The 26,716-nt window shown below is 39.1% G+C and overlaps 2 protein-coding genes across 10 annotated transcripts; one reads left to right on the plus strand and one right to left on the minus strand.

The window, feature by feature from the left end:
* The first annotated feature begins 5,554 nt into the window (after positions 1-5,554).
* Positions 5,555-16,262, plus strand: ccpg1 (cell cycle progression 1). Of its 3 annotated transcripts, none has more exons than XM_077562892.1 (10): positions 5,555-5,657; positions 6,218-6,298; positions 6,610-6,715; positions 7,079-7,164; positions 7,234-7,426; positions 9,289-9,618; positions 9,776-9,861; positions 10,580-10,705; positions 11,621-12,741; positions 14,422-16,262. In XM_077562892.1, the coding sequence occupies exons 2-10, from the start codon at positions 6,239-6,241 to the stop codon at positions 14,588-14,590; spliced, it is 2,277 nt and encodes a 758-aa protein (XP_077419018.1). In that variant the 5' UTR covers positions 5,555-5,657; positions 6,218-6,238; the 3' UTR covers positions 14,591-16,262. The 3 variants fall into 3 exon arrangements, with proteins under 3 accessions (XP_077419018.1, XP_077419020.1, XP_077419019.1); XM_077562894.1 differs by having other exon boundaries at positions 5,585-5,794; XM_077562893.1 differs by having other exon boundaries at positions 5,585-6,298.
* On the minus strand, positions 16,133-25,806 carry LOC144050035 (GPI alpha-1,2-mannosyltransferase 3-like). Of its 7 annotated transcripts, none has more exons than XM_077562898.1 (12): positions 25,659-25,677; positions 22,441-22,567; positions 22,226-22,349; positions 19,791-20,085; positions 19,595-19,725; positions 19,373-19,513; positions 19,232-19,283; positions 17,077-17,288; positions 16,944-17,008; positions 16,676-16,880; positions 16,410-16,587; positions 16,133-16,335 (listed from the first exon to the last, which is right to left on the minus strand). In XM_077562898.1, the coding sequence occupies exons 2-12, from the start codon at positions 22,538-22,540 to the stop codon at positions 16,201-16,203; spliced, it is 1,638 nt and encodes a 545-aa protein (XP_077419024.1). In that variant the 5' UTR covers positions 22,541-22,567; positions 25,659-25,677; the 3' UTR covers positions 16,133-16,200. The 7 variants fall into 7 exon arrangements, with proteins under 7 accessions (XP_077419024.1, XP_077419025.1, XP_077419023.1 ...); XM_077562899.1 differs by lacking the exon at positions 25,659-25,677 and having other exon boundaries at positions 19,791-19,895; positions 19,968-20,085; positions 22,441-23,152; XM_077562897.1 differs by lacking the exon at positions 25,659-25,677 and adding an exon at positions 23,000-23,146.
* Between the last annotated feature and the right edge of the window lie 910 nt (positions 25,807-26,716).

The raw sequence follows: 26,716 nt of genomic DNA on the forward strand, positions 1-26,716 counted from the left end.
CTTCTACTTCTACCTCCTGCTTGTGTCAGCGGACACACAACAAGTGTATGGCCAGCCATTTTGAGCATTTACTACTCTTGCGTGATATCCACTTGTGCTAGTACACAGTTTTTCCTCACTCATAAGACAATTCACCGCACATGTAGGATATTAAATAAATGCTCAAATGCTTTGTTCGATATCCCACTTAAGGTATATGCGCTCTTCGTCCTCACTAGCAGAACAACTTTAATGAGGCAAAACTGCACAGTTGACAAGTTACAAATACGAAATCCTAGTAGCGCTTCACTAGTAAACTGTTAGTTATTTAATATCCTGGATAGCCAGTTAAAAGTCTATGTACTAGAACACTCATTGTCCTTTGATATCAAGGATATTAATTAACATCTGTCCGCTACTAGTACAATTAGTGAAACACTTGTAGCTCTAGTTGGATACAGTTGACATAATAGTATGCCAAAGTTGTTCTACTAGTGTTCAGAAATGTCATACACTAATGAATAAATATTGCTAGAAATAGTCATTCTACTAGTTAGTACAACTTAGTCGATGAACGTTCACATGGACTTAAGCTGGATACCAAGAATCTCGTTCTCGTAGCATGCAGTCAACTAATGTAGTTGTCTTTTTACATTATTAGTATGTGAAAGTTTTCTACTAGTGAGGAAGAAGAGTGCACTAGTAAAATATACACTCTAGAAACAATTGGGTCAAAATTAGCCCAAATTGAGTCCAAAAGGGACCCAACAGGACTTTTTGGGTGTTTCAATTAACCCAAAATGTTTGGTCAAATCAATTACAGACAAAAAATGACTAAGATACAAAACAATCCAAAAATTGGGTTGATTTGTGGGTTATTCATTTAATTTGACCCAACATTTGGGGCTAAATACCTCACTAAGTTGGGGTGGTTCATTAAAAAAAAAAAAATTCTATTAGGTTATTTAACTAACCCAAAAAGTTGGGTCAAATTAATAACCCACATAACAACCATTTATGGGTTATTCATTTTAGTTGACCCAACTTTTTAGGTTAAATAATTTAAAAAGTTGGGTTGGTCCATTCTTGACCCAAATTGGGTTATTTTTGACCCAACTGTTTTTAAAGTGTACAATAAATGCTGAAATAACTTGCCACAAAGCTGTTTGAACAGCGCACTAGTAGCACACTAGTAGGATATGGGATAAATGCTCCAACGGTTTAGCTGATATCTTACTAGTGCACTAAATTGTCTCACGAGTGAGGAATCAAGGCAAACTAGTGCTTCATGGACCTTTAGATGTATATTAAGATGTGGAATAAACGCTCAAACGGCTTCATACTAGTGCCAGTGGCGGCACGCAAGTACTGAGCCACCTGCTAATTGGCCTTACGGTGGCCGCATCTCGACCGTGTGAGGCCGAGCGCAGCCTCGTGTTTCTCAAGTAGACGACGCGAACCCATGAAGAGTGTTTGGACTAACACACGGCGAGTGTTAGCAAATAATCAGGGATGAAAGTGAAGAATGTTAACGAACGACGTACCGTTCGACTTCCTGAAAATGTCTATTTTTGTGAGAAGCTTTGTACTACTGAGTACACGATGTACCGGTAGTACATCTAGCTCCAGATATTTTTTTCTTCTAATTGTTTTTCTCTAGAGTAGATCAAGATTAGCACTTGTCTGCCAAGTAGTTTTATATTAGCAGGCCAATGCGCAGCGGTGACCCACGCTAGTTACACAAAGACATGTTTGCATACCTGACATTTAATTTGTTTTCAATTAGGGCTGAACGATTTTCAAAAATACTCTCATTGCAATTTTGAGTTAATATGCGACAATTTTTTAAGGTTTGACCTCAGATCGCATTTTACTACATTGCAATAGCGATTTGAATTTGATGAATTGTTCAGCTCTAATTTTAATCTTGTCATCGAGAATGTGGTATAATCAAATGCGTTAAACCAAAGATGAAGATCAGCCGTGGCGCTGCTCCTCAAAACCAAGCCTTTAATGCACATGAGTGGCCTTGAACTACGATAAGTTCTCCCGGGAAGTGCCAGCAGCATGAAACCCTCCCCGAGTGACAATTCATAATCATTCCTATGCTGCACGCGAAAAAACAAATGACCCTCATGCTGAGTTCCTCCAAAACTGATGCAACCAGATGTTTGTACATTGTAGGTGAGAAGTATATCGATTCTTAGTCATCTGTGTTGCAGCAGTGCAGCCGTGTGCTTGCAAACGTGCACCCAATCGTCTTTTCTGGGATTCAGATAAAGCGTTGTACCTTGGATTACAAGTTGTTGTTTTTTTTTTGTTTTTTTTAACAAAATGAATAGAAACACTTTTATGGACATCATCCACTTAGTCTCCACAATCACTTTTTTTTTTTTTTAATGCATGGTTAAAAAAAGTAAGTAAAAAATGGAAAACACATTAGTTGGGTCACTTGTAAGGCAAGGTACAACTAGTTTATAACCCAAACAAGAATATGGGTCCAAAAAATAATTAAAAAACTGTTTAAAATGTATTTGATTGGTTAAATGCCCATTGTGTATGGAGCTCATCAATCCTTTTACGTTTTGCGTCAGTGGGTGCACGATGTTCTCACATTGCTGCTGCTAATCAGAGGATTTAATCAGGGGTCATTTTTAGATTGATACAATCAGGTACATTTTCAGGAGCAAACATTGTAAACCAAAGATTTTTTTTTTTTTTTTTAAAGGTCACCGTTGCATATTGGCGAGAGTGGATCAGTTCAAATGCATCGTTTCTATGAGTGATTTGTTGTCCTTGTCCAGTCTGCTCATATTTTTACCAAGAAACCTCGGCATGCTGCGCAAAATAATGTGATGGTGGCATTTTGTTTTGGGGTCAATGAGTGTAAGAATCTGGCCAAATGCAACGTATACAACCTTGCATTTTCTGCTCTTTTCTCATGTGTTCCTATCCGATTATGTGAATTGAAAGGGATGGAAATGACCGGTTTTTCATTTTCTCCCTTTGGGCAGTAATGTTGTGATGATGAGTTCAAGTGTCGAGAGTCGTGGGTCATTTTTTAAAATTACATTTAAACTCAGGGGGACCCCGGACTGCTCTCCTCAAAAGAGAAAGTCAGGATAATTGAATGTATCTCTTGTAATTTTGATGCTTTTGTTAATGCTTGTCTGTTTGTCTTTGTCACCACAATTATTTGCTTTTTTTGGGGGGACAAAATTGTTTAGGAGATTTTAGACAGTTTACTTATGAAAAGTCTGACTCTCAATAAAAGTACAAAAATACAACAAACTTGTCTGCTTCTTCTTCAAAAAAAAAAAAGTTCTGTCAGTGTATTAAGTGTATGAAAAACATGTATAAAAAACAAGTGTATCTGTCCCTCAGCTCATTGGCTGGTACTTCACTTTATTTGACAATTGGTACCACCATTTAAATCCAGGAAAAAGCACAAATGAACACATCAGTTATGAGATCAGAACAAAATATATACGGTCAAGCATATAACTTTATGACCCCTGTTCTACTTGCCAAGGGACCTAATATAAGATTCAAGACTTCAGCTCTGTTTCTTCTTTCTGTAGCTTTGGTCTGCCATGGACATAACGAGATTTAGGACTTATGTTTAAAAAATAAAATGTAATTTGCAAACTAATGTGTATTGTCAAATGAACTAGTTAAAGACCATGGGCGAGTGGAGCTCTACCGGAAACACGTGACCTCTAATTCAGTTTTTTTTCTTTTTAACTAAGCCTTAAACGTAACTATAACACTAAACAAAGCCATAATCTTAACTAAAAAATAACGTTACGTGGTATTATTTGTATTTGTGAGTATATTTCGCTGTTTTAACTAAGACGGCTGTTGGCGCCTTCGTCACCACCGGAAAACGTGAATGTAACGTATCGTAATTGCAGTACGTCGTGTGTTATACGCTTCACAATGGTTTGTCCGAACAATTAAATAAGGTGGGTGGAATCTGATTTATGTTGTGATGGAAATATTAAATAACAAAAGTGCTAGCGTCGGCAGTTGAGGTGGGTGCTGAAAAAGTGCTGTACATCACTCTGTACTCTACAGGAAGCTCCTAGTTCACAATCACAACACCTGTTATTTGTTATTGAACATCTTTGTAGATCGGTGTCATTAACAGGCATAGCACCTTTCCATTTTAAATCCCGCTCGTGCAAATTCAAACATTTTAAAACTTATGGCTCGAAATTTAGGAATAAGACACAATTAATTACTCCTAACTTTTTCTTTAGGTGTAAACAAATGAACAACGCGTCACGTACAATTGAAAACAAGTTTGAGGATAACACCCAGTGGCGATATAGTGTAATAATACACAAACATTTTTTATTTTTCGAGAAAATGCCCCCCCCCCCCCCTATTAATAATACTGTAAATAAAAAACAACATCCAAGTCTTTCTCCATAGAACATGATGATTGCAAACTGAGCACACAACATAACATTGAACCGTGCATTCGCATAAGAGAAAAGGAAAACAAAACAAAACATAAAAGAGGTCTTATCAGACAATACATTCTTTAAATTATCAAATACCAACGATGCTTGCTTTGTTTTAACCCTCCTCAACGTCCTTTCAAAACGTTCGTTTTCTTAAAATTAAAAATATATATATATATATATATATATATATATATATATATATATATATATATATATATATATATATATATATATAACAAAGGTCGACATTTAAATCACGGTTGATTTGAGGATGTACACGCACGGACTATGTTAAATCCGTCTGTACGTCGGGCTTCGTTCAGAGGCATTAACGCGTTTCCGATGGAGTTGTTGTTGTTTATATTCAAAATGTTTACATGTTTTGTATACTGTTTTGTTCAAATCAACAAAATAGTTTATAAAGTTGTTTATTTGTTTAAAAAAATATTTGCTTTAAAAAAAAAGAAGAAGCTCAAAGTCATTAGAGGTCACGTGTTTCCGGTGGAGCTTCACTCGTCCAGCGTCTGTAGCTTGACACTTATGGGGATGTAATGTAATGGGGTAGATACCTTGACAGTTATTGTTGATTTGTATGAAAATTTGATTGCTGGTTGTTGCCAAGTGTGTATGTTTTACTGCTTCATTCGAAAAAAAAAAAGAAAAAGTAATGGGGTAGTCTGATGCCACGGACTTCTGACTTCCGGGTTTCACACATCAGCGCCGCCAGTTTCAGTTTGGAACAACTTTATAGTGAACCCAAGCCAGCGTGTTTTGTTTCCTTGACCGCGTCTATCACTCGCGTATGGGCCAAAATAAACGATTTAACCACGTTGTCTCGTGTGTTTTTTTATAGTGTACCAGAGAATAACGTTCTAAATATGCACGTATCGTTTTTTTCAAACTGTTAAGTATGCAGTGCATTTTATGTTTCTGTCACGTTTCCTTGTTTTTGTTTTCAAAGAGCGACGTCATCCACCATGCAAACCGTTAGCCCCGCCCCAGCCTCAACCACTTTGGTTACCGCGTTGCCTGTTGGGAATGAAGTTTTATTTGACTTTCTATAACGTTATGCCCTTCTACTTTAGAACTACATTTCCCAGACACTACCGGCTTTGTTTTGACTTGCTAGCCCAAGCCTATGTATCGTGCAACAATCATCGGCCTGACTGCAAGCATATGCAATCGTCGTTGGATCCCAAAACACAGGTTTTCTTCTTTGAAAGTTTTAATTCGATATTTTTTAAATAAGTTTTTCGGTACAGCTGAATTTACGTTGTCGACAGGAATCGCTGACGGCACACTTTATTTGTCGTTATCAACGCGTTTAGAACCAGTTAATCAAGGTAAAATCACGTCCCAAGCAAAACACTGGAGCATAACGTCATTGTTCTACTTTTTTTGTCAAAAGGGTTAATTATCTCATACGAATTAACTCGTGTCATGCTTATTAAAATGGTCGATCGACATGTATAAACTAAGTTCACGAACACACTGATGTCATTTTTTTTTGTCATTTCAAGTGTCTTATTACTAAATACTTTGTCATGCTTTTCAAAACGGTAAGTCCACATGTATAAATTAAAATTCATGAGCGCAACTGATGAAATTGACCCCTGAATCAGGGCCAAAATTACACGGGCTGATGGTCCTGTATGACGCAGTTAAACCCTCCAGTTGAACAAAATATTGCCTACTGCACCTGGAGTGTTGTAACTTGTAAATAAGAATGCCTAATTTTGAGGGACATCTTTCTATAAACTCCTCAGTGTTGTTGAGAAACTGACATCATGTCCAACACGTCCAGTGATACTGAGTCGTCCTGTGGCTGGAGCATCATCAGCATGGAGGTAAAACAGCACGTTACTCAACAAAATGACATTAATAACACTTTTTTTTTTTTTTAAAGTTACACATAAAATGCACCTAGTGGGAGTGGGAACATGTTCACGCTACTGTCAGCTTTTGTTTTGAATCTCATATGTTAATGAAGTGGCCAAAGAATATTTATGAATGTGTATTTTAAATACCAGGCAATCTAAGATTTTTTTTCTCAGACCATAGGTGTAAAACTATCTTTTCTGAAGCCTGACAGTGCTCACAAAACTGCGTGTTGTTATCCTGTAACGTCTCATTTCCTTTCTTCTTGATGTCCTTGAAGGGTTCTGATATCGAGACTTTGGTGGCAGATGTCGCGGGACAACATGGAGCTGATGCCCAAGAGCAGCCAGAACTGCAGGAGGACTCTGAATGCCCAACTTCTGCTTGTACGACTCTCCTTGTTAAGAGCAAAATTGTTGCCAATATGGAGTATACAAAGTATATTTACTCCCAAGCATGACTTGTGACATTTAGTTACATCTGAACATGTCCTTTTGGGAGGCTACGTTGCACAAACTTTGCTAACTTTGCACGCAGTTTCAAGGAGATCTAGTTTTTAGTTAAGTGGTGTACTCACATATCGATTATTTTTGACTGATTTTTACATGTGAGAGATGGAAAGTCAAAAGATATATAATAAAAATTACATTTGAGCCTTATCTCCCTTTTGATTGGAAAGAGGGAGATCAGATTCAGCACCTGGCGTGATTTTTACATTCATCCCAACTAACACTTTTTATATTTTTTAGCTGGATGTATTGATGACAAATTTGACGGCTCACTGGATGACACACTGAGAGGACAAAGCACGGACGAGGCACCGTGCACCTCAGAGGTGAGAACGTCAAACAGAAACTTCACACGGTGGCTACTCGCTGTACAAACGGAAGCTCGCCACCCTCAGGCCGGAGCTGACGACCCGCCGCCGGAAGAGCACGGCGCCGTGCTGTCCTTCAGCGACTCGGACATCGTGACGCTACAGGAGCTGAAGGAGGACGAGCGTGACGGTGCGGAGGACGCGGCGGCGGCCGCCGATTTGGGCTCGTTTATGGGCACGTCATGTAGCAGCCAATATGCTTTCACCGCTACAGAATCTGGTAGGACCTCAAAGTCTCTACGCTCATGGTTTATATTTCCAATTGATTCGTTCTTATATTGGGGCAAAAAAAAAAGAAGAGATCCCAGGTGGTTTCTTCCTTGTTAATTGTTCATTTTACATCGCCAAAGCAGGTCTGAGGTTGAGTCACTGGAAAGTTGTGCAAAGCCTTGTGAACTTGGGCTACCATCTACAAAGTCGGCTCGCAGGAGGCCGCACTTTCACAGGTGGTCTAATTTGAGTGTGACTTTTGGAGACTTGTTCACAAACAACTAATCATGAGAGAGCTGTCGAGACATGCTGACTAATCACGATCACAAAGATGCTTTGCTGGTCACCGTTTGCTACTTGTTTGTAGTTTGCCTGTTGGGCACGCATGAACGCAAGACAGTGTTTGCCAAACTTTATTGAGCCAATGTATTTTACATTAGAATCATTCAAACAAAAATGGCACAGAAAGTATACATAGCCTACTATAGTTTTAATTTTAATAATTTGTTTTGAGTGTCAACAGGTTGCAACCAAAATACAGAATAAAGTGAAGAGTGACAGAATGGCATTTAAAAAAAACATTTTTCAACAGCATGTTGGGCAAAAATATACTGATACAGTGAACAGTTCCACTTTCAAAAGTTTACAGAAAGTCAAATTAAGTTCACGTTTAAGATCGTCAAGCATTTTAGGTTTATCCTCAAATTTCACCTAAAAGCAGAGTATACCTTAACTTTTCGTAAGCAGTGTACATCAGGGGTTGTACAGACGAGTTGATTGTTGGACTTTTTGGTTCAAGAAGGCAAGAGCTGCACACAGAAATTAGTCCTGTAATTGATTTAAATAATCCTCTTTTTCTAAATGCACAATTTTGGTCACTGAGGAAGAATCAGTAAAGGATAAAAAAAAAATGCCAAAGCTAAAAATCTGTCTAGCGGTATTTTAAACCACTTTTTGACCCACACTGTCTCTCTCTCTCTCTCTCTCTCTCTCTCTCTCTGTATATGTATATATATATATATTCGATACGATTAATCCCGATACGAATCTATAAATTGATTATTGCGATTTTTACTCAGATTTAGAAAATACTAATCAGAACAACAACTTGTAAATGTACACTGTAAGATTTGTATGAAAATGTATTTATTTATCTGAAATTTCAGGCTTATAACTGAACCTCTGCATTTAACAAACGGGTTGCAATCGGTTTCATGTTTGAACAGCGTTGAAATAAAATATTAAGGCTTAATGTTCCATTAATGTAACATTCTTCCATGCCTAAAGTGTGAACCCTAACCCAAAGTAAGACATTTTGTTGAATATTTCCATTTAAAAAATTTATGTTTAAACATCCATTCGGCCGCATATCGAATCGATTCGAGAACTGCGCATTGTAATATCGCAATATATTGCCGAATCGATATTTTTTTTAACAGCCCTAATATATATATGCAATCTTTGGCATTGAATGAGTTGAGGTCAGCTATTTTAAACTTAAATGAAAAACTTTTCCATAGTTAGAAGTTGATACAATAGATTTATACAGTCAGGCTGTTTTTTTAATTCAAGAAAAAAAAAATCTACAGTGATGATGTTCACAAGCTGTCACATATATGTATAGATTAGATATGAATGTAAATCATTCATCAATTATGTAATTAGCCATACGTCGATTTGTGTCTCATGCTTAATTTGAGTGTGCAGTTTTTGCTTGTGGAGAAACTTGTTTGCATGATGGAAAAAGTACACAAAGTACTTACATCAGTACTATTTTGGCACGAATAACCTCACGTATGTTTTGCATGTATGTACCATTTGAATACCCAATCTGATGATGACCACATGGACTTGTGCATTTATCTCTGGAAGTTTTCCCAGCTCAGCCGCCACCTCCAGCCACAAACTCCAGCAGCAGCACTAGCAGCGATGACGAAGCGGCGGCAAACGTTACTGTGCGAAGGCGCAGGTTGAGGCGGACTACAACAAACACAGCGACGGAATCCTGCGAGGAGGAGGAAGAGGAGGAGGAGGAGGAGACGGCGGTGGAGTCTGAGGAGGAAGCCGAGAAGCAGCCGGCGTGCCAAACTGCAGTCGGACCCGTGGCGACGAGAGCGCAAAGCCAAGGCAGCGGAACCCTCAACTCTTGCATCCTGCTGGCGCTCGTCATCGCCCTCAGCATGAGCTTTGGACACTTTTATGGTATGGATTCAGCCATGACACTTTTCTTTTTCTTTTTCTTTTTTTGTGTGAGCAGCACATGGTTTTAGGTGTACCATGCTCGCACCCAAAAGTCATCACAGCTCTAATGAGGATGTTTGATGTGTGTTTTCTAATATTAATGGTTTCTTGTCTACAGGCTCCATGCAAGTGCAAGTGAGGCAGAAAACAGACAAAGTCAGAGAAATTGAACTCCAGAGTGTGATTGATGTGCTTCGTTATCATGTAAGTATTGATATCCCAGTACAGTCATTTTCATCATCTTTAATCCCAGTTGAAAGTGTAAATTTTCTATTAAAAAGCTTGTAGTTTGTTGAGATGACTTTTTTTTTTTTTTTTTTTACTCATTCACTCCCATCCATTTTCCCTGAAGCAATCCCCTTCGCTCCTAGCTGTTTTACTGGATTTTGACTGTTTTGCAAAGCCCACAAAATATTCTGTTCTATTGCTATAAAAATATGGAACCGACCAAAATAGTCTCTTCTTTCATCAGGAAAAAAAAGTATATTTCCATATAAAAATATGGAACCTACCAAAATAGTCTCTTCTTTCATCAGGAAAAAAATATATATTTCTATCTGTTTCCGTTTTGCAACAATTAGCGTTAGAATATAGCCAAGTTTCATCATTATTCACAAACCGGTAAAAAAACGCTGGCAAAAAGAGCTTGTTGCAATATGGCCCAGGTTGATCTCTTATACTTTGCTGCCACCTGCTGGCCGTTTTTTTGTAATAACTATAACATATAACATTGCTTTAAGCGACCTCTTCATGTCAGAAACTGTATCAAAACCTTCTGTATGATCTAGCATTAAAAAAAAAAAACTTTTTTAAAAATCCGTCTAAATACGTTTTTGGGACTGAAGGAAAAAGTATTTAAAAACGTATTAATACGTTTTTGGGTTTGAATGAGTTGATTGAGTGTGTTTGTTTTCCCGTGAAGATCAAAAGCGGCGACCTTAGCCTGGATGATTGTGATGAGCAGAATCTCATTTCATTGCTCACACACTTGATCAAGATGAGCAAGGCCAAGATGGAGCTCAGCAGCGTCCAGCAGGATTTTCCTCAGGTAACTTTGATCTCCTTTAAGGAAGAAACGTTTTCAGTGCAGCAATTTCATACAAATGCAAATTTAAACAGAAACTTGTAGGGCTGTGCAATTAATTGAAATTCAATTACAATTTCAATTATTACACTCCACAATTACGAAATCAGCATAATTGTAAAATCAAAAATATATATATCAATACAAATTTTTGAGTTGTTTAAATTTATACATTTGCACCTTTTTACATTTTTTAAATAACTAATTTAATTAATTTTGTTTCATCCAAAGGGAACTTTCAAAGACTCTTATTTGTCTTAATATTTCTGTTTTTTTTTTTTACATTTAAACATTTTCTTTTTTTGCACTAAAAAATAAATGATCGTGCACAGTGCACATACTTCAACTTCAAGTTTTTGCCAACATAAATAAATATATATAATTATACATTTGTATTATTATAAATTCTGTTTGGTCCAAAAGGAACTTACACAATTACAGTGTTTCTATATATTTTTTTTTTTTTATTAGTTTGAATCATTTTTAAATGCTTCAACATTTTCTTGTTTTGTACCAAAAAATAATCATTTGAATAATCGTGATTATTATTATTTTTATAATCAAACAAGTCAGTAATGAGTCTTTTGTACAGCTTCACTTGAGCCGTGAGCAGATTAGCATGCAACTAAACAATACAGACCAAAATGACAAATATTTTTTGTACTAGTCAAAGTTTTTGGAAGTGTGAAATGCCCTAAAATGAAGACTCAGTTAAAATAGTAAACAATACTAAATAATATTAATCTCATCAATTTGAGTAAATGAAATGAGTGCTGACCTTTGACCCCATATTATCCCTGCTCTGCTCACTTATTAGAGTTTACACTAGTTGTGTTTATTTCACGTTCTTAGTTTTTTTCTTCTTCTTACCCCAATCAGGTCCAGCAAAATGTCCAGGCAATGTTAGCGAGACAGAAGGAGGAGGCGGAGATCCTGGCGTTGACCACCATGAGCCAACATCCGAAAACCTCCTTGGGGAACGAAGAAAAGTCCCTGACGACCTTGCAGGAGGAGCTGAAGAGCCTGCGCTCCAGGATTCCAGATCTGGAGGCAGCGGGGGCCGCGGCCGACGCGCTGCTGTCCGAAAACCGCAAGCTGAAGGCGGAGCTGGAGGGCGAGAAGGAACTGAGGAAGAAGCTCCACAAGGAGAGCAAGCTTAAATACGAAGCGGAGGCCCGGGAGCTCGAGTCCAGCCTGAGAGGGCTGGATAAGAGTCTGAGGTTCGAGCAGCAGCGTTCCGACATGTGGGAAAGGCTCTACCTGGAAAGCAAAGAAGATCGAGCTAAAGGAGACACGGAACCCAAAGTGAGCAACGCAAAAGCGCGCCGGCCGGGGATCGTGAAAGAGACATTTGACGCCGTCAAGAACTCCACCAAGGACTTTGTCCAACATCACAAAGAGCAGGTTAAGAAAGCCAAGGAAGCCGTGAAGGAAAACCTGCGCAAATTCTCCGATTCCGTCAAATCGACTTTCCGCCACTTCAAGGATTCGGCCTCCACCTTCATCGACACCATGGCGAGAGAAGGCACCAAATACTACGAAGCCAAAAAGCACAAGAAAAGAAAGGCTGACCCCAAACAAGACGCCAACACGCGCAAACCAGGAGACCGAGTCCACAAAGAGCGAGGCCAGAACGCCGGCCCCAAAGGATGCCGAGGAGTCTTCGAATGCGCCTACCAGGAGTCCATGGGCGTCTTCAACAAAGCCACGGAACCCATCCGAGCGGACGAGTTCCACCAGCTGCTGCGGAGCTACCTGCAGCGGGAAGTCCACCACTTCCATCACTGGAAGGAACTGGAGAGCTTCATCAACGGCTTCTTCCACAACGGCCTCTTCATCCACGACCGTATGCGCTTCACCGACTTTGTGAGCAGCGTGGAACGCTACCTGGTCAACATGCCCGAGTACAACGGCCTCCACGACGACGTCTTCGGAGACGTGGACGACTTCATCTACAGACACCTCTTCGGAGAGGCGTACGCCAAGAGCGACGGGCCGAGGTGAGCGCACTGTCACAAGTAGTTCAAATCTGCCAGTAAAATTGCCACCAACCCAACAAACTTAACTTTTCCAGTTGAAACGAATGAAAACGAAACCACTCAAGCCACCTCAAAAAACATTGTTTTTTTTAACATGCTTTTTTTCAAGTCATTTCTTGACAATGATATGTTATATGTGACCTCATTAGTCTAAACATGACATTCTGATTAATATTACATTGGTGGAATGTGATTTATGAAGCAAAATCCAGCCGTTTTTATCCATCTCAGGAGGCGGCCATTTTGCCACTTGCTGTCGACCGAAGATGCAATGACCAATCACAGCTCACCTGTATTCTGAAGCCGAGCTGTGATTGGTTGTTACCTGAAACCTGAGTAACATTGATGTCATCTTCAGTCGACAACAAGTGGCAAAATGGCCGCCCCCTGAGATGGATGAAAACGGCTGGATTTTGCTGCTTAAATCATATTTTACTAACGTCACATTAGCCAGAATACCATATTTAGACTAGTGGGGCTACAAAGAACATATTGTCCCCCCAAAATTTTGGGGTTTACTTTTTTAAATGAGAAAAATAGTTAATAGACAATAACACTTCCTACGGAAGAGGATTAGGGCCAGTGATGAGGGGGAAAAAAAGTTGGCAGGATTCTGACTTTAAAATCAGATTTCTGAGAATAAAGTCAATTCTCACTTTAGAATTCTGAGGAAAGTCAGGATTCTGAGATTAAAGTCAGAATTCTGTGATTTGAGTGAGAATTCTGATTAAAGTCAGAATTCTGAGAATAAAGTGAGACTTTAAAGTCAGAATTCTGACTAATCTCAGAATTCTGACTTTAAAGTGAGAATTCTGAGGAAAGTCAGAATTTTGATTTAAAGTCAGAATTCTCACTTTAAAATCAGATATCTGAGAATAAAGGGAGAATCCTGCCAAACGGTTTTCTCTCTTCACTGGCCCTGATAGAATTTTTAGGAATTTTGTCCTCTTTGCGTGTTCCAAAAATGAGGATAGGTTTGATGCAAGAAAAATACACCTTTTGCAAAAATGATTTAATAAAAAACAGAGAGTCTCTGGACATACAACAGCTTCTGATTCTTCACTTAAAAAACCGTGGGATTTCAGAGCGTCAAATGTGCTCTTCTACGTGTACAATAGCTTCTTATAGTTAAAAAGACCTCCTCCTTTTCATTTGTAGACTAAACATACTCTCTGGTACTTTTCCGTGAGCAGATGGCGTAAACAAGGTCAGGTGGATGTTTTTGAGACAGAATGTGTTATATAGTTGAAGGATTTTCCCATAGCAAAATCTGACAAACAAGTTGAACCAAATTTACAGTGGCCGTGACCGATGGAGAAAGTAAAAGTGTGTGTGTGTGTTATTTCAAAGCAAGACCGAAATGTGTTTTCGCACAAAGCGCTGAGAAGGAACTTTTTTAGACTAAATAATATGACCCAGTTTAAGGCCAGACCATACGAGGTCGACATCATCTGCTCTGCTCAGGACACAAAACATTTCGACAAGGTTAATGTGAAGAATTCAAATGTTCATAATGTGTAACAATAGTTGATATATGAAATTAGGTATTAAAAATGTTATATCTTTCAGCCCTAATCCTCTTCCGTAACTTCCTGTTCTTACAATGTGAAAACTCCCTCTGTTTATTCTCGAATCTCGCAGCGGGCCTCTCGAACGACCAGCCTCGGACTCTAAAGAGGAGTCGAGGACGAAGCATCAAGGTCATCGGCAGCAGAAACAAAGAGCGCGTCAACACGGCGGGCAAAGGAACGAGCACATGGCCGACGTCAAAATCGAACTGGGCCCAATGCCGTTTGATCGCAAATACTGAACACTTCTGGTTTGATAGTAGTCGTAGTAGTAGTAGTACCTCCTTAGTACTACTATTGGTTGCTCTTGTCAATTTGCACAATGTTTTTTTTGTTTTCATGCTACTGAATGTCCGGGTGGGTTTTTTGCCAACGGAACGTTTTCAGACGCACTTTAAATGTATCGGATTTGGATTGAGGGCGTTTGCATGTTTTGAAACCCAGCACCTGTGTTGAAAGGTAAACTATTAACTCTTTGACTGCCAAAAACGTTAAATAACGTTTAGTAAAATCCTAGGGAGGAGTGCCAAAGACGTTAAAAGACGTTTGTTTCAAAACAGAGGTGAAACTAACCATTTTCTATTGTTGATTACTGAAAAACGGAATAAGGTAGAAACAAACTCTTTTTTTCTGATGAAAGATGAGAGTCCAATCTTTCATTTGGTAGTATGTGTGTTTCCATAGTCCAAACACAACATTTTATGTGGACCTTGAAAGATCAGTCAAAATGCTTAAATCGGCTGGCACCCACGGCATCCCTTTTCTGAAAACGTCTGGCAGTCAAAGAGTTAAATCCCAAAATACAATTCAAAACATGCGTTTCAGGTAAACAGGATGCTCAACCGGCACCGAAGTCCAACATTTTGCCTTTCTGTGGAAAAAAAATTGAAATGCTGTCTTTACCATTGCGTCACAAACGAGGAAAAAATGCTTTTATTTTAGTCCAATATGGAATTGACAACGCAAGGAAGATATACACTCCAGATATTGGCAAGGAGTACGTCATCACACTAATAACATCACTGCCTATAGATTTTTGCCATTGGCTGAAAATGACTCCCATAAGTCCGATACAGATGTTGCACAAATGCTTCTCAATCGCCATCAGACAAAAAATGAGTTAGGCAGTTGTTATTAGCGTGACGATGAGCTTCACAAACATACCTTGAACCCTTTCAAAAAATATATGAACTGCTTTAACCTTAGCTACAGATCAGTCTAACAATTCATGCGGTTCGGTTTTGTTATCAGGATTTAAAATAGCTGATTGGCAGGCAACAAGCTATTGTGGAAAAAAACAAAAAAACTCCCTCTGCACTTGTGTGATTGCGATTGCTTTTGACTTGCTGTTCTAACATTCCATTTTTCTTTAACTCATTCACTACCATTGACGGCTATAGACGTCAAAAATTCATTTGAACTATTTCTATTAGTTTAACATCTTTTCCCACTTTTGTTAACAAGAGTATGAAAACCTCGATTTTTTAAAAATTGTACATTAAGAACAGATGTAAAATTTGGGATTAATCGTGTTAACTAGAGAAGCCTTGCGATTTATTGCAATAAAAAAATTTAATCGCCTGACGCCACTAATTTTGAATCTTTTTTTTTTCTAATTGCTTCTGGTGATTAACATTTTTAATTGTAATTAATCAGTTCTAGGTTTTCATACTTGTTGACAAAAATGTAAATAGAAATGGTTAAAATGAATTTCTGACGTCTATAGCCGTCAACGGCAGTGAATGAGTTAATATGATCTGCTTAGGAGGGGGAAAAAAAACACCTTCACACTTGCTTTTTTTATTTTTGTATAAATTCCTCTAGAATGCAATTCATCATCTTGTGCATAAAATCAGACATGGTCCTGTGGTTGTCGGTGCCTTTCATAAATAAAGATTCTTCCTCCAACTCCTCCATCGGGAAAATGAGTGTGAAATATGTCCGTTGTTTTCGTGTAGTCGTTTTCACGCAGATATTCTGTGATTTTCTGCAACATCAAAACAGCTGCATTAAAGAAACAAATCTTCTTTTAAGCCACATAGAATTGTCTGCAATTTTTACCTTTTCCGTAATGTCAAAGACAACCAAGTGAGTAGGAAGTGAACGCGCATTTGGATAAGAAGTTCGGAGCCAGAGAAGCGGGTCATCGTTGAATCTGTCCGTTTCGGTCAGGTTGCCCGCATGGCTTAGATCAGGCAGACATTGCAGAAACCTCATTTTCAGCGGGCAGTGGACATGGCTGCGAGGGGAGAAAAAAATTAATCATTTTAGCGTGCATCCAGAATTTGAAAGCGCTGGATTTGGAAAAAGTGAAGCGCTCTTGACACCTGTAGTAAGGCGTGGAGTGGCAGGACATGGCGAAGAGGACGTCCGGCTGTGAGACGTCATGACAAAGCGCATGAACGTGGCTCATGATGTCCAAAGCGCCACGCTGGTGAATCAGGCCCGTGTAGAGGGCCATGAGCAAGTTGGATGCCAACAAGCCAGCAGCGGCCGCTCGGCGCCAGGCTCGCATACGAGCCAACGTTGCCCCTGGTAACGCAACACCATTAGTATTGTCACCGTCTAAAAAAAAATTTTGTAATTGGCACTTACCACAGAAGATCATACAAAAGGGAAGCACGGGATAGATAAATCTCAACTCCTTGTGAGGAAGCAGACTGAAAAGAATTCAAACATGACATGAGGTAATACAGAATTAGCAGACAAATGCTTTCAAATGCTTTACCTGTGCACGCCGACGAACAAGGCGATGGCCACCAATAGGATTCTGTACCTTCTGGATGCGAGGAAGCAACCGCACAAAAACAACGGGGCATGAGGGCCAATTATGACCGGGAAGCCCTCAGTCAGGTACCAGTGCCAGGGTTCAGTGCCGAAAAAGCCGGCCTTTCCGTCCAAGACGTTCACCTTCAGGAAGTTGAAGTGCACGAAGATCCACTACGCAACACAAAACAAATGAAACAGCCCCATTGGGGTTGTTTTTTTCTTCACACTTTCCGGCATCTCACTTTTTAAGATAATTGTTTTTTTTTTTATCTTTCTGACACAGCCCACCTATTTTTAGTTGGATTTGGGATTGGTAGTGTAGTATTAGTAGTCATAGTGAAATATCAATTTATATATTAACTTCAGAAATTTAAACTATTGATTCATGTAGTCAGTTTACTAACGGAATCATGTTGCATTACAAATCCCACTTGAGTTATAAGCAAGACTTCATTGCGGAATGACGAGTCAAACCCTCACCATTTTTTTTTTTTTTTTACCGTCTGCTCATTAAATGCTAACATTAGCCACAAATTTCCACTCTGACCCTGTCATTGTCCACCATGTTGGCAATATCACATATTTTGGCGTTAGAGAGTAGCCTACAATGTCTGCTCGCCAACTATTTAAAAAATTCAGATTAAAAAAAGTCATGGGGCAATGATTAGTCAGTTTTAAGTGTGTGGTTGCGCACCATGTTAGCCACACTAGCTAACGAGCATGTGACACTTTCTCGCAGTGGAGTGTTAATTTTATCAGACATTTTAAAATGTTGTCTCAGTTTTAGTCCGGTTTCCAGTTTGTCAGCAGATAATATTGAAAAATTCGGATCTAAAACTATTTCATGTAACATTTTCCCTCATCTTTTTGATGAAAAACAACTTTACACACAATTACAGTGACTACTATGGCTCCATGCTACAAGCTAGTAAGTTAGCTAGCATTCGTTAGCACCAAGCGCTCGGATTAAAATTGTTGGAACGTTATAGCCGTTGGATTAATGTTCCGTTATAACTAGTGCTGTCAAAGTTAAAGCGTTAACTCATTGATTAATCACAAAAAAATATCACATTATTCATGTATTAATGCAGATTAATCACTATTAATTTTGACCACAGATGATCCTTTAGCTTGACAGCGGAAGGTAGCCAAGGTTGTGTTTGAGCGATGAACATAATTAAATGCATTAAAGTAAACATTAAATACACACTCACACGCACGCACATACAAAATAAAAATTTAAAAAAAAAAGAGAGAGAGCAATGATGATGACATGTCAAATCGGTAAAATTACCGAATGAACAATACTGAGCTCTCCAAAAAAAATAAAAATAAAAAATAAAAAAATAAAGTAAACATTAAATAAATGTTTGTGTATGACATTTGTTTGAAAGAATTAACACATAAAAGGTGGTCTTCAAATGTGGCGGGCGAAAAAATGTTGATTAAAAAGTGATGAATCATAATTAATCCAAATTCTAAAATGTGATTAATCAGATTAAAAAGTTGAATTTTTGATAGTTATGTACAATTTACTTTTTGTTTTTTTAACCTTTCACTGTGAATCCACCTCCTGTCTGTCCCATGTATTTGTGCATGTTGCTGCAGATTTGAAAGGGTGTGTGTCACAGAGACAAATTAGCCGGGACAGGATTTTACAAAATCATATAATTTTCATCTCGTCTTCATGAACTAAAATGTGCATAGATTTTAGTCCAGTCTTTATTAAGTGAAGTACATTTTCGTCTCATCTTCATTAGTTGGCGAAAATGCATACTGATTTTAGCCGTTATTGTTTATTATTGTGGGTTTTAGCCTAGTCTATGCCTAGTAAAAATAAATGTGTGTTAACGAAAATATTGATGTTTAGTTCTCATTGACGAAATTAACACTATTGCGGTGGAATATTTTCAATTTATCCGTAATAGCGGAACATATTAAAACTGCCCGTAACCAAATATGCAGAATCTCTGCATGAACAGCGTCTTCATATAAATGAATACAATAATAACATAACTTGAACACATTTGTTATTTCCGAAGTAGCTCCCAATTTCAAAAGGTTTGGTGATCATGCGATTATGTAGTTGTGTTCAGCGAGTGTACATATTTCACCTTTCCGTAGAAGATGGAGTCGATTATGGTTGGAATGACTAAGGCTAAAGCCCTACAGAGGAGACAAAAAACACCATTATCGCCAAACAAGACAAAAAAAAAAACGGAAAATTGAAGCTGTGAATATGAAAGACAATTAACCCGATGGGAATGTAGTCTTGAGCGATTAGCCTCAGTTTGTTTTTTTCCTGCCAGAAATGGTACATCAACAGTGGAAGCCAGACAATCAGTGTCGTCGGGCGAACAATGATCGCCAATGCAACCAGGCTCAAATATTTTTTGCTGAGGGGGAAGAAAAAAACAACACACACTAACAATGTGTCAGCCAGGAATCTACGGAACATTTTGAGACGTCGAGGAGACCTGCTGTATGTTTTGGATGCTGGCAGGGGGAAGTAGCAGAGAGCCAGGCAGGTGATGGTGGTCTCCACGCTGTTGGTCAGCGTCCTGCTGCAGCAGTACCACGTGAACCACGAGCACAGGTGGCAGAAGAACTGCACAAACACAATCAAAATACGATGGAGTTGACATTCCGAAGGACACAAACCGGTCTAATTACCGTCCATTTCGCAACATCTCGATTTTCCAGTTCTTGGACAAGGAAGAACAACTTGAAATCTGCGAACGCAGTGGCGAGTGCATGAAGTAGGCGGGGCGTCCATATCTGCAGGGGAAGCAAAATCATATTTGACCAAAACATGCCTGAATACAAAGACAAAATAAAAAAAACACTTTCCAGAAGATACACGGAGTCACAGTGTATCCAGTGTAGTATTTTATAGATGGCGGCAAAGCAGAGTGGATAGATGAAGCCTCTTATGCCCTCCTTCCATTCCCACGTCAGATGGCCATAAGTCACACTGTTAAGGTCATCCAAATTGATTTTTGAACCACGCGCAGTACGGTGACTCAGAGAGGCCACACTTCATAGGCACCAATTACTACATTCGCTGAATTCTTCTCCTCCCGGTATCTGTAGCAGAGAGATGGCGGCAAAACATGTCAGCCTCCTATGTTAATACACTTTGCAATTACTAAACCTGTGACTATTTATATTTTTAAATGTATGTTGATGTGATAGAATTTTTTTGGGGCATATTATTGAAATGAATTGTGGGTTTTTAAAATGCATGAACATTGAAAAATTCTACACACTGTCACTTTAAGGCAATATAGCTTTCTGCCGCTAGGTTGCAATAAGGCATCAGTCCAGTTACTTATCTGTAAGTTGAAAACAAAATTCATCCAGCCATCCACTAAGAGTGAACATTATGGATAAGGATTTAAAAAGAAAAATAGAGATCAAAGGTTATGACGAATCTCACCAAAAGGCTAAACAATTTCCATCCAGCTTAAAAAAATTATTTGCATTTTGACCTCCAGAAATTTGCTTTGAGGACGAAAATAATAATACATTTTTAGCACTATTCGCCATTCAGAGGTGGGTAGTAACAACTAACAGGTTACATTTACTTTGTTACATCTACTTGAGTAACTTTTTGGAAAAATGTACTTCTAAGAGTAGTTTTTATCACACAATACCTTTTACTTTTACTTGAGTGGACGTGTGAACAAGTAACGCTACTCTTACTCCGCTATATTAGAGTCGTTAACCGCCGCCCCATTCATACATTTAACGTATTTTCACGTAAGCTCTCTGTGTGGGAGCATTTCCGGACACTAGTGATGAGACGTTTACGAATGAATAGAGTGTTTTGAACGGCTCTTGTGACGATGGGAAACGAGTCTTTATAGAGACCCGTTCAACAGTTCGCTTTTGAAGGGAGCGTCATCTTCACATATTAGCGTCAATCAATTAACTTGTAAGTGGGTCGTTAAGCTCCGAAACAACCAAAAAAAGATACACGCGCGCGCGCACAAAGACACGGCTCATTTTGCGCATGCCTGATTTAGCACCATGGCAGAAGTTAGAACACAACAAGCTCAAAACGTTTTTTTTTTTTTCATGAATTGAAGATGCCAGCATTTGCACATAATTTTTAGGTTTTTGTCTATCCGATGACGTCATTAAAAAAAATCTGACTTCATGTTCAAAGCAGTTACTCAGTACTTGAGTATTATTTTCAGAGAATACTGTTTTTACTTGTACTTGGGTGATTTTTTTTAATGACTACTTTTTACTTTTACTTGAGTAAAATTATTTTGAAGTAACACTACTCTTACTTGAGTACAAATTTACAAATTTTGGCTACTCTACCCACCTGTGTCGCCATTATGGTTGTTTACTTTCGCATCAAACGCTTTCAGGTTGGAACTGGGAAAAACCAACTGGGATCGTACAGACTTCCAACGTTCCTCGAATGCAGCATAAGCACTCTGTCCAAAAAACCTATAGTGACATCCCTGATTGGGCCTATTATTGGATGGTGCTACTTTGTAGGGCTGTTTTTTTTATAAAAATCAAATAATGGAGATCAAATCGATTTTCCTTTTCCAGCCTGATATCGATTCATAAAAAACATGAATCGATTATTTTAATATCTCTTTTTCCTATACATTCATAAGAAAATAGATTTTTTTTATCTTACTGTTTTCTTGAAACTTATTGTTCACATAATAGACTAAATTACTTAACCAGTTACTGCCTCCCCAAAATTGTATTTGGAATTTAATGTTTGTGGAGTTTTTGTCATGTCCTTGATATCTAAGAAAATTGATGTGCCATAATGAATCAATATCGGATTGAAGTGAATCAAAATCGAACCGAACTTAAGTCTTGTGAATCGAAATCGAATCGATTGAATAAATTTGTATCGATACCAAGCCGTACTACTTTGGATATATATATTTTTTTTTTTTCAGTTTGTACTTGTGCACACGCACACACATAGCTCAGCCCAGTTTACTGTAACCACTTCTCTAGACCAAAGTGCACTGGGATAGGCTCCAGCTCACCCGCAACCAAATGAGAAAAAAACACTAGAGAAAAAGCATGCACAGCTGGTGTCAGAAAAAAATACATTGCGAGGATATTTGAAAGCCATGCGATGGGCGACCTCCACAGACTGCCAGAACTCATCTGGAACGAAGCTGCTCTGAACCAGAAAGCAGTTGACGACACGGAAAATCACACAAAACGCTGCAACTCTCAGCACTTCTGTATGGAGCAAGAAGAAGGACTTAACACAGGACTGACAACAAACAATCACAAGCGACTGTAGTTATTTGACGGCAGGCCATGAACCCACCTGTCCTTAACGGAGAACTGTCTTTGCGTTTCTGGCTTTTCTCAAGTTTTACATCCTCCTCGTTCCTCGCAAAATGTGAACGCTGTCTCAATGTCTCCATGTGGATTTTGTGTCCCTCAAAATGTGACTTGTTGTGGGATAACAAAAGTCAATTTTTTTATCTTTATTTTTTAATTGCAGTTATTGATGCAGATTTAAAGTTATCTTCACTTTCTAACTCAACTTAAAACTTTTCTAGGTGCAATCCTGAGACAGTTTGTGCGGGCCGGTTGCCAAGGACCACAGAGAGATTATTTTATAACATGAGTGAACTGCACTGCAGCAAGTTGTTACTTATCTGGCCATGTTGGAAATTATGAGATAAGTCAACCAAGCCTCGATTCCAAACAAATGAAAAGGCTGTTTAACAGAAAGCGTTACTGGCAACAATTCTAAGAGCATACCTGGAAAAGCAAACAAGGTAGGACAAAAACAAACAAAAGCACTGCGACAAGTTGCGCCCGGGCGTTAAATAGTACTTTCAAACGAGAAGGGTCACCTGGACGATTCCAAAACTTACGGCAGTAGGATCTCAGAACACTACGGCAAAACTGCAGGAGTGAGGCAGGACGCGGTATAGCGATCACAAGTGTCAAAGGAACGATTGAAAAATCTTACTTATCCGGTCAGATTACCAGTAGGTGTTGCCACTACGTTGTAGCTCAGCCCAGTTTAATGTCACCTCCATGAAACTGAAAAAACAAACCAAAAAAAACAGGCAGAGGCCAACTGAGAGGAAAACAAAGAACTGTTCTCACGTGGCCATTATTCTTAAACTAACAGCTTTCAAATTAAAAACTCAACATATTAGTCTGCCCAGATGCTGCAAAATTCTCAAATTTGTTTACTGCAAAACACAGATGAGTGACGGTGAGGCTTAACCTTGCTGCCTCCACTTTCTTTACACACGCAAACTTGAATGTGATTGGATGAGAGGGGCCTCTCATCCAATCACATTCAAGACCTCACAGTCAGACAGACCTTCTCGAGCCGTCTACAGTATTTTGCTCTTACAAAGAAAGTCAGATCATCTCTGAGGTGGTCACACAAAGAGTCCCTTGTCACCGAGCGGTAAAACCTGCCGTTTTGAAAGAACCTGTTGTAGAGCAGGTCATATGAGTTTTGGGAAGAGGAGGAATGTGGACATACAGTGCCTTGAAAAAGTATTCTTCCCGCGATTTTTCCACATTTTTACCACCACAAACAAATATATTTCATTGAAATTTAATGTGAAAGTTAAACACAAAGTAGCACACGATCATGAAGTGAAACCAAGTTAATATCTTATTTCAAACTTGCTTTACAACTAAAAAAACTGAAAAGTAGGGTGTGCAAAAGTATTCACCCCCCTGAATTACTACTTTGTTGAACCCCCTTTTGCTGCAATTACAGCTTCAAGTCTTTTGGGGTATGTCTCTAGCAGTTTTGCAAATCGGGAGGCTGAAATGTTTGAACATTTCTCCTTACATTAAAATAAAATTACAATACACATTAAAAGGTCCCGGTGATAAAATGCAATGACATATAAAGAATCATTCCATCGTGAATGCTAAATTGAAAAGCTAGCTCTTTAACCTCATCTTAAAAAAAATACCAGGGAGTCAACTGTTCTGTGGATGACAACCCAGGACATGACTCTTAACTCTTTCACTGCCAGACGTTTTCAGAAACGGGTTGTCGCCAGTGCCAGCCGATTTAAGCATTTTGACTGATCTTTCAAGGTCCACAGAAAATGTTGTGTTTGGACTATGGAAACACACATACTACCAAATGGAAGATTGGACTCTCATCTTTCAACAGAAAAAAATAGTTTGTTTCTACCTTATTCCGTTCTTCAGTAATCAACAATAGAAATGTTTACTTTCACCGAAATTCTGTTTTGAAACAAAAAACGGAGAAAAAGGGCTTTTTGTGAAACGATGTTATTTCATGCACTCCAGTGAATTGTACACTTCTTTTTGTCCATGAATGATGCCACAAACACTTAAATAGTGCTTTACTTCTGTAAAACGCTTTCACTAACAATGAAAAAGTGTTTTTTGATTGCAAAATAAGTTTATTTCCATTCAACAGTGTAACAATTTGACAAAACAATTTCGCAAACTATTTACAAATGTGTGCAACTGTGGTACTACTTACAATTATGTGGATGTTTCAAATACAGTTTTTCTTTTTATAACGCTCTCCTGCATGCAAGGAGACGCCGCTGGACTCGCACAAGTTTACTTTCACTTTGTCCGTTTCGCGTGCAAACGTTACACGTTACACTTTCCTTTTTTTCCGGGGAATAAATAGCAAGTAGCAGACTGTACACACTCCTCCGATGAATATGCATTGGACTCGGGGCACTCTTCGTCGTCCGATCGAACGTCCGCCTGTGCGTGCTCGATTCTGCTCCGCGTTTATGACGCCGTCATAGCCGCCGCGTCAGCGGTTCCAATTTCGCCGTCAAGCTCGGATTCACCTTCATCATCATCATCGATGATGGTCAACGTCGTCATCAACGTGTTCTTTTAGCTAGAGATGGGACAATGAAGCCTTGTGACGCTTTTGAGGCTTTCGGCTGATTGCTTTGAAAAAAGAGTCGAAGTTTCAAAGCCCCATAAGATAGATCGTACCGGTGACATCTGGTGGTCAGCTGGAGTCATAGCAGCTATAATCTTCAAAGTGATTCGCCTGATTTTATATTCCAACACCAGTACATTCAGTCTTACATTTGTGTCTGTCTAATGATCATCAGGTACACATGGAAGGTGAACATAAAGTGAACCAAATATCTACATGAGGGAATTGTGCTTGTGCCCAACTTTTTATATTTATTTGTTTTACAAGTTCTTATTCAAGAACAATATTTGCACTACAGACGCTCCCCACCTTACGAACGAGTTACGTTCCGGACGATCGTTCGTAAGGTGAATTTGTTCGTAAGTTGCTTCAGTGCTATATTTTGTATTACAATTTATGTTTAAAGCCTATATAAGTATATTGAAGGTTTATATAAGTATGTTTAAGGCTTGTACAAGTAACCTGCATTGGTTTGTACTGAAAAAAACTTTTAATAAAATGGAGAGAATACGTACAGTACTGTACTGTACTACGTATGTTAGAGAGAGAGCGAGAGACACACACACAGTATGTACATGTACGTAATAAGATAAATAAAATGAAGTTTAACTTACTTTTGGAAGATGTACTCGATGCTTAAGGAGATGATGGAGGAGGAGGAAGAGGAGGATTTTATATCATGAGAGATTCTTCGTCGTCGCTGGAATCGGCTTCAAAAGTTATTTCCTGCTTCATGGGGACCGGCGTTTCTTCCTCCTCCTCTTCGCCACGTTGCTCAGCCTCCAATGCGCTCTCACAGCGCCAATCGTCGGTATTAGTGGCGGAAAGAAGCACTACGCGCAATACAAAATCTAACTTACAGCATCTCTTTCCGAACATTTTTCGACATACTGTACGCACAGACATGTTCGTATGTACCGTTGTTCGTAACTCGAATGTTCGTAAGTAGGGGAGCGTCTGTATTGTGTTCGGCTTCAAGCGGCTTGTTTTCTGGCTGACAATTTCACCAGCCTTTGAGAAAATCCTCTCACAGGGGACTGAAGATGCTGGTGGTGAGAGGTACTGCGGAGCCACTGGATACGTCATCAGCACGTGATCACGGAGGTGTCATCGGGGCTTTTGATACATTCTTTCGAGCAGTCTGTGTCACTCGGCTGACACATGCTCCGGAGTGTCAGTGTCAAACGTCCCATCTCTACTTTTAGCGTGGTCGATCCCTTTCGTCTTGTAAGTGTAGAGAGCTGCTTTCCAAACGGGCACCACTTCCTCCTCAGCCATCTAGCTACTCCCCCCCACGTCTTCTACTGCCGCATCAATGCTTTCCATCCACGGAGTCATCATCATCGATGATGATCATCGTTGTCATCAATGTGCTCTTTTAGGTTTGGTCGATGCTTTTGTCTTTGAAATAAAACGGCTCGGCCGTGAACTCCTCGCAAACGGTCGCCATTTTTTTTCCCCTTTGTTTTCCATTCTGATCTCCTGCTCGACGCTCTAGCTCCGCCTCTACTGACGCCCACCCGATCTTGTCAAAAGAGAGTCATCGCTGCCCTCTAGGGGCCAAAAATAGTCCTTAGGCACAACAGACCGGCTGGAAACTTTCACCAGACATGCGGAAAGGTTCCCTCTACCCGTTTCAAAAAAAAAAAAAAATCATTGGATGACGTCTTTA

This window comes from Vanacampus margaritifer, chromosome 4 (assembly GCF_051991255.1).
Source record: "Vanacampus margaritifer isolate UIUO_Vmar chromosome 4, RoL_Vmar_1.0, whole genome shotgun sequence".
In the NCBI taxonomy this organism is placed as follows: Eukaryota; Metazoa; Chordata; class Actinopteri; order Syngnathiformes; family Syngnathidae; genus Vanacampus; species Vanacampus margaritifer.

Bases quoted from the DNA above. Each gene is read 5' to 3' on its own strand.
- LOC144050035 (XM_077562898.1), bottom strand. From the start codon at position 22,540: ATGGAGACATTGAGACAGCGTTCACATTTTGCGAGGAACGAGGAGGAT. The intron at 16,588-16,675 runs GTGTCAAGAGCG...CTCCCCTCGCAG, and splicing joins CACTCCACGCCTTACTACAG to CCATGTCCACTGCCCGCTGA. The intron at 16,336-16,409 runs GTAAAAATTGCA...TTGATGTTGCAG, and splicing joins TCTTTGACATTACGGAAAAG to AAAATCACAGAATATCTGCG.
- ccpg1 (XM_077562892.1), top strand. From the start codon at position 6,239: ATGTCCAACACGTCCAGTGATACTGAGTCGTCCTGTGGCTGGAGCATC. The intron at 6,716-7,078 runs GTACGACTCTCC...TATATTTTTTAG, and splicing joins TGAATGCCCAACTTCTGCTT to CTGGATGTATTGATGACAAA. The intron at 12,742-14,421 runs GTGAGCGCACTG...CGAATCTCGCAG, and splicing joins GCCAAGAGCGACGGGCCGAG to CGGGCCTCTCGAACGACCAG.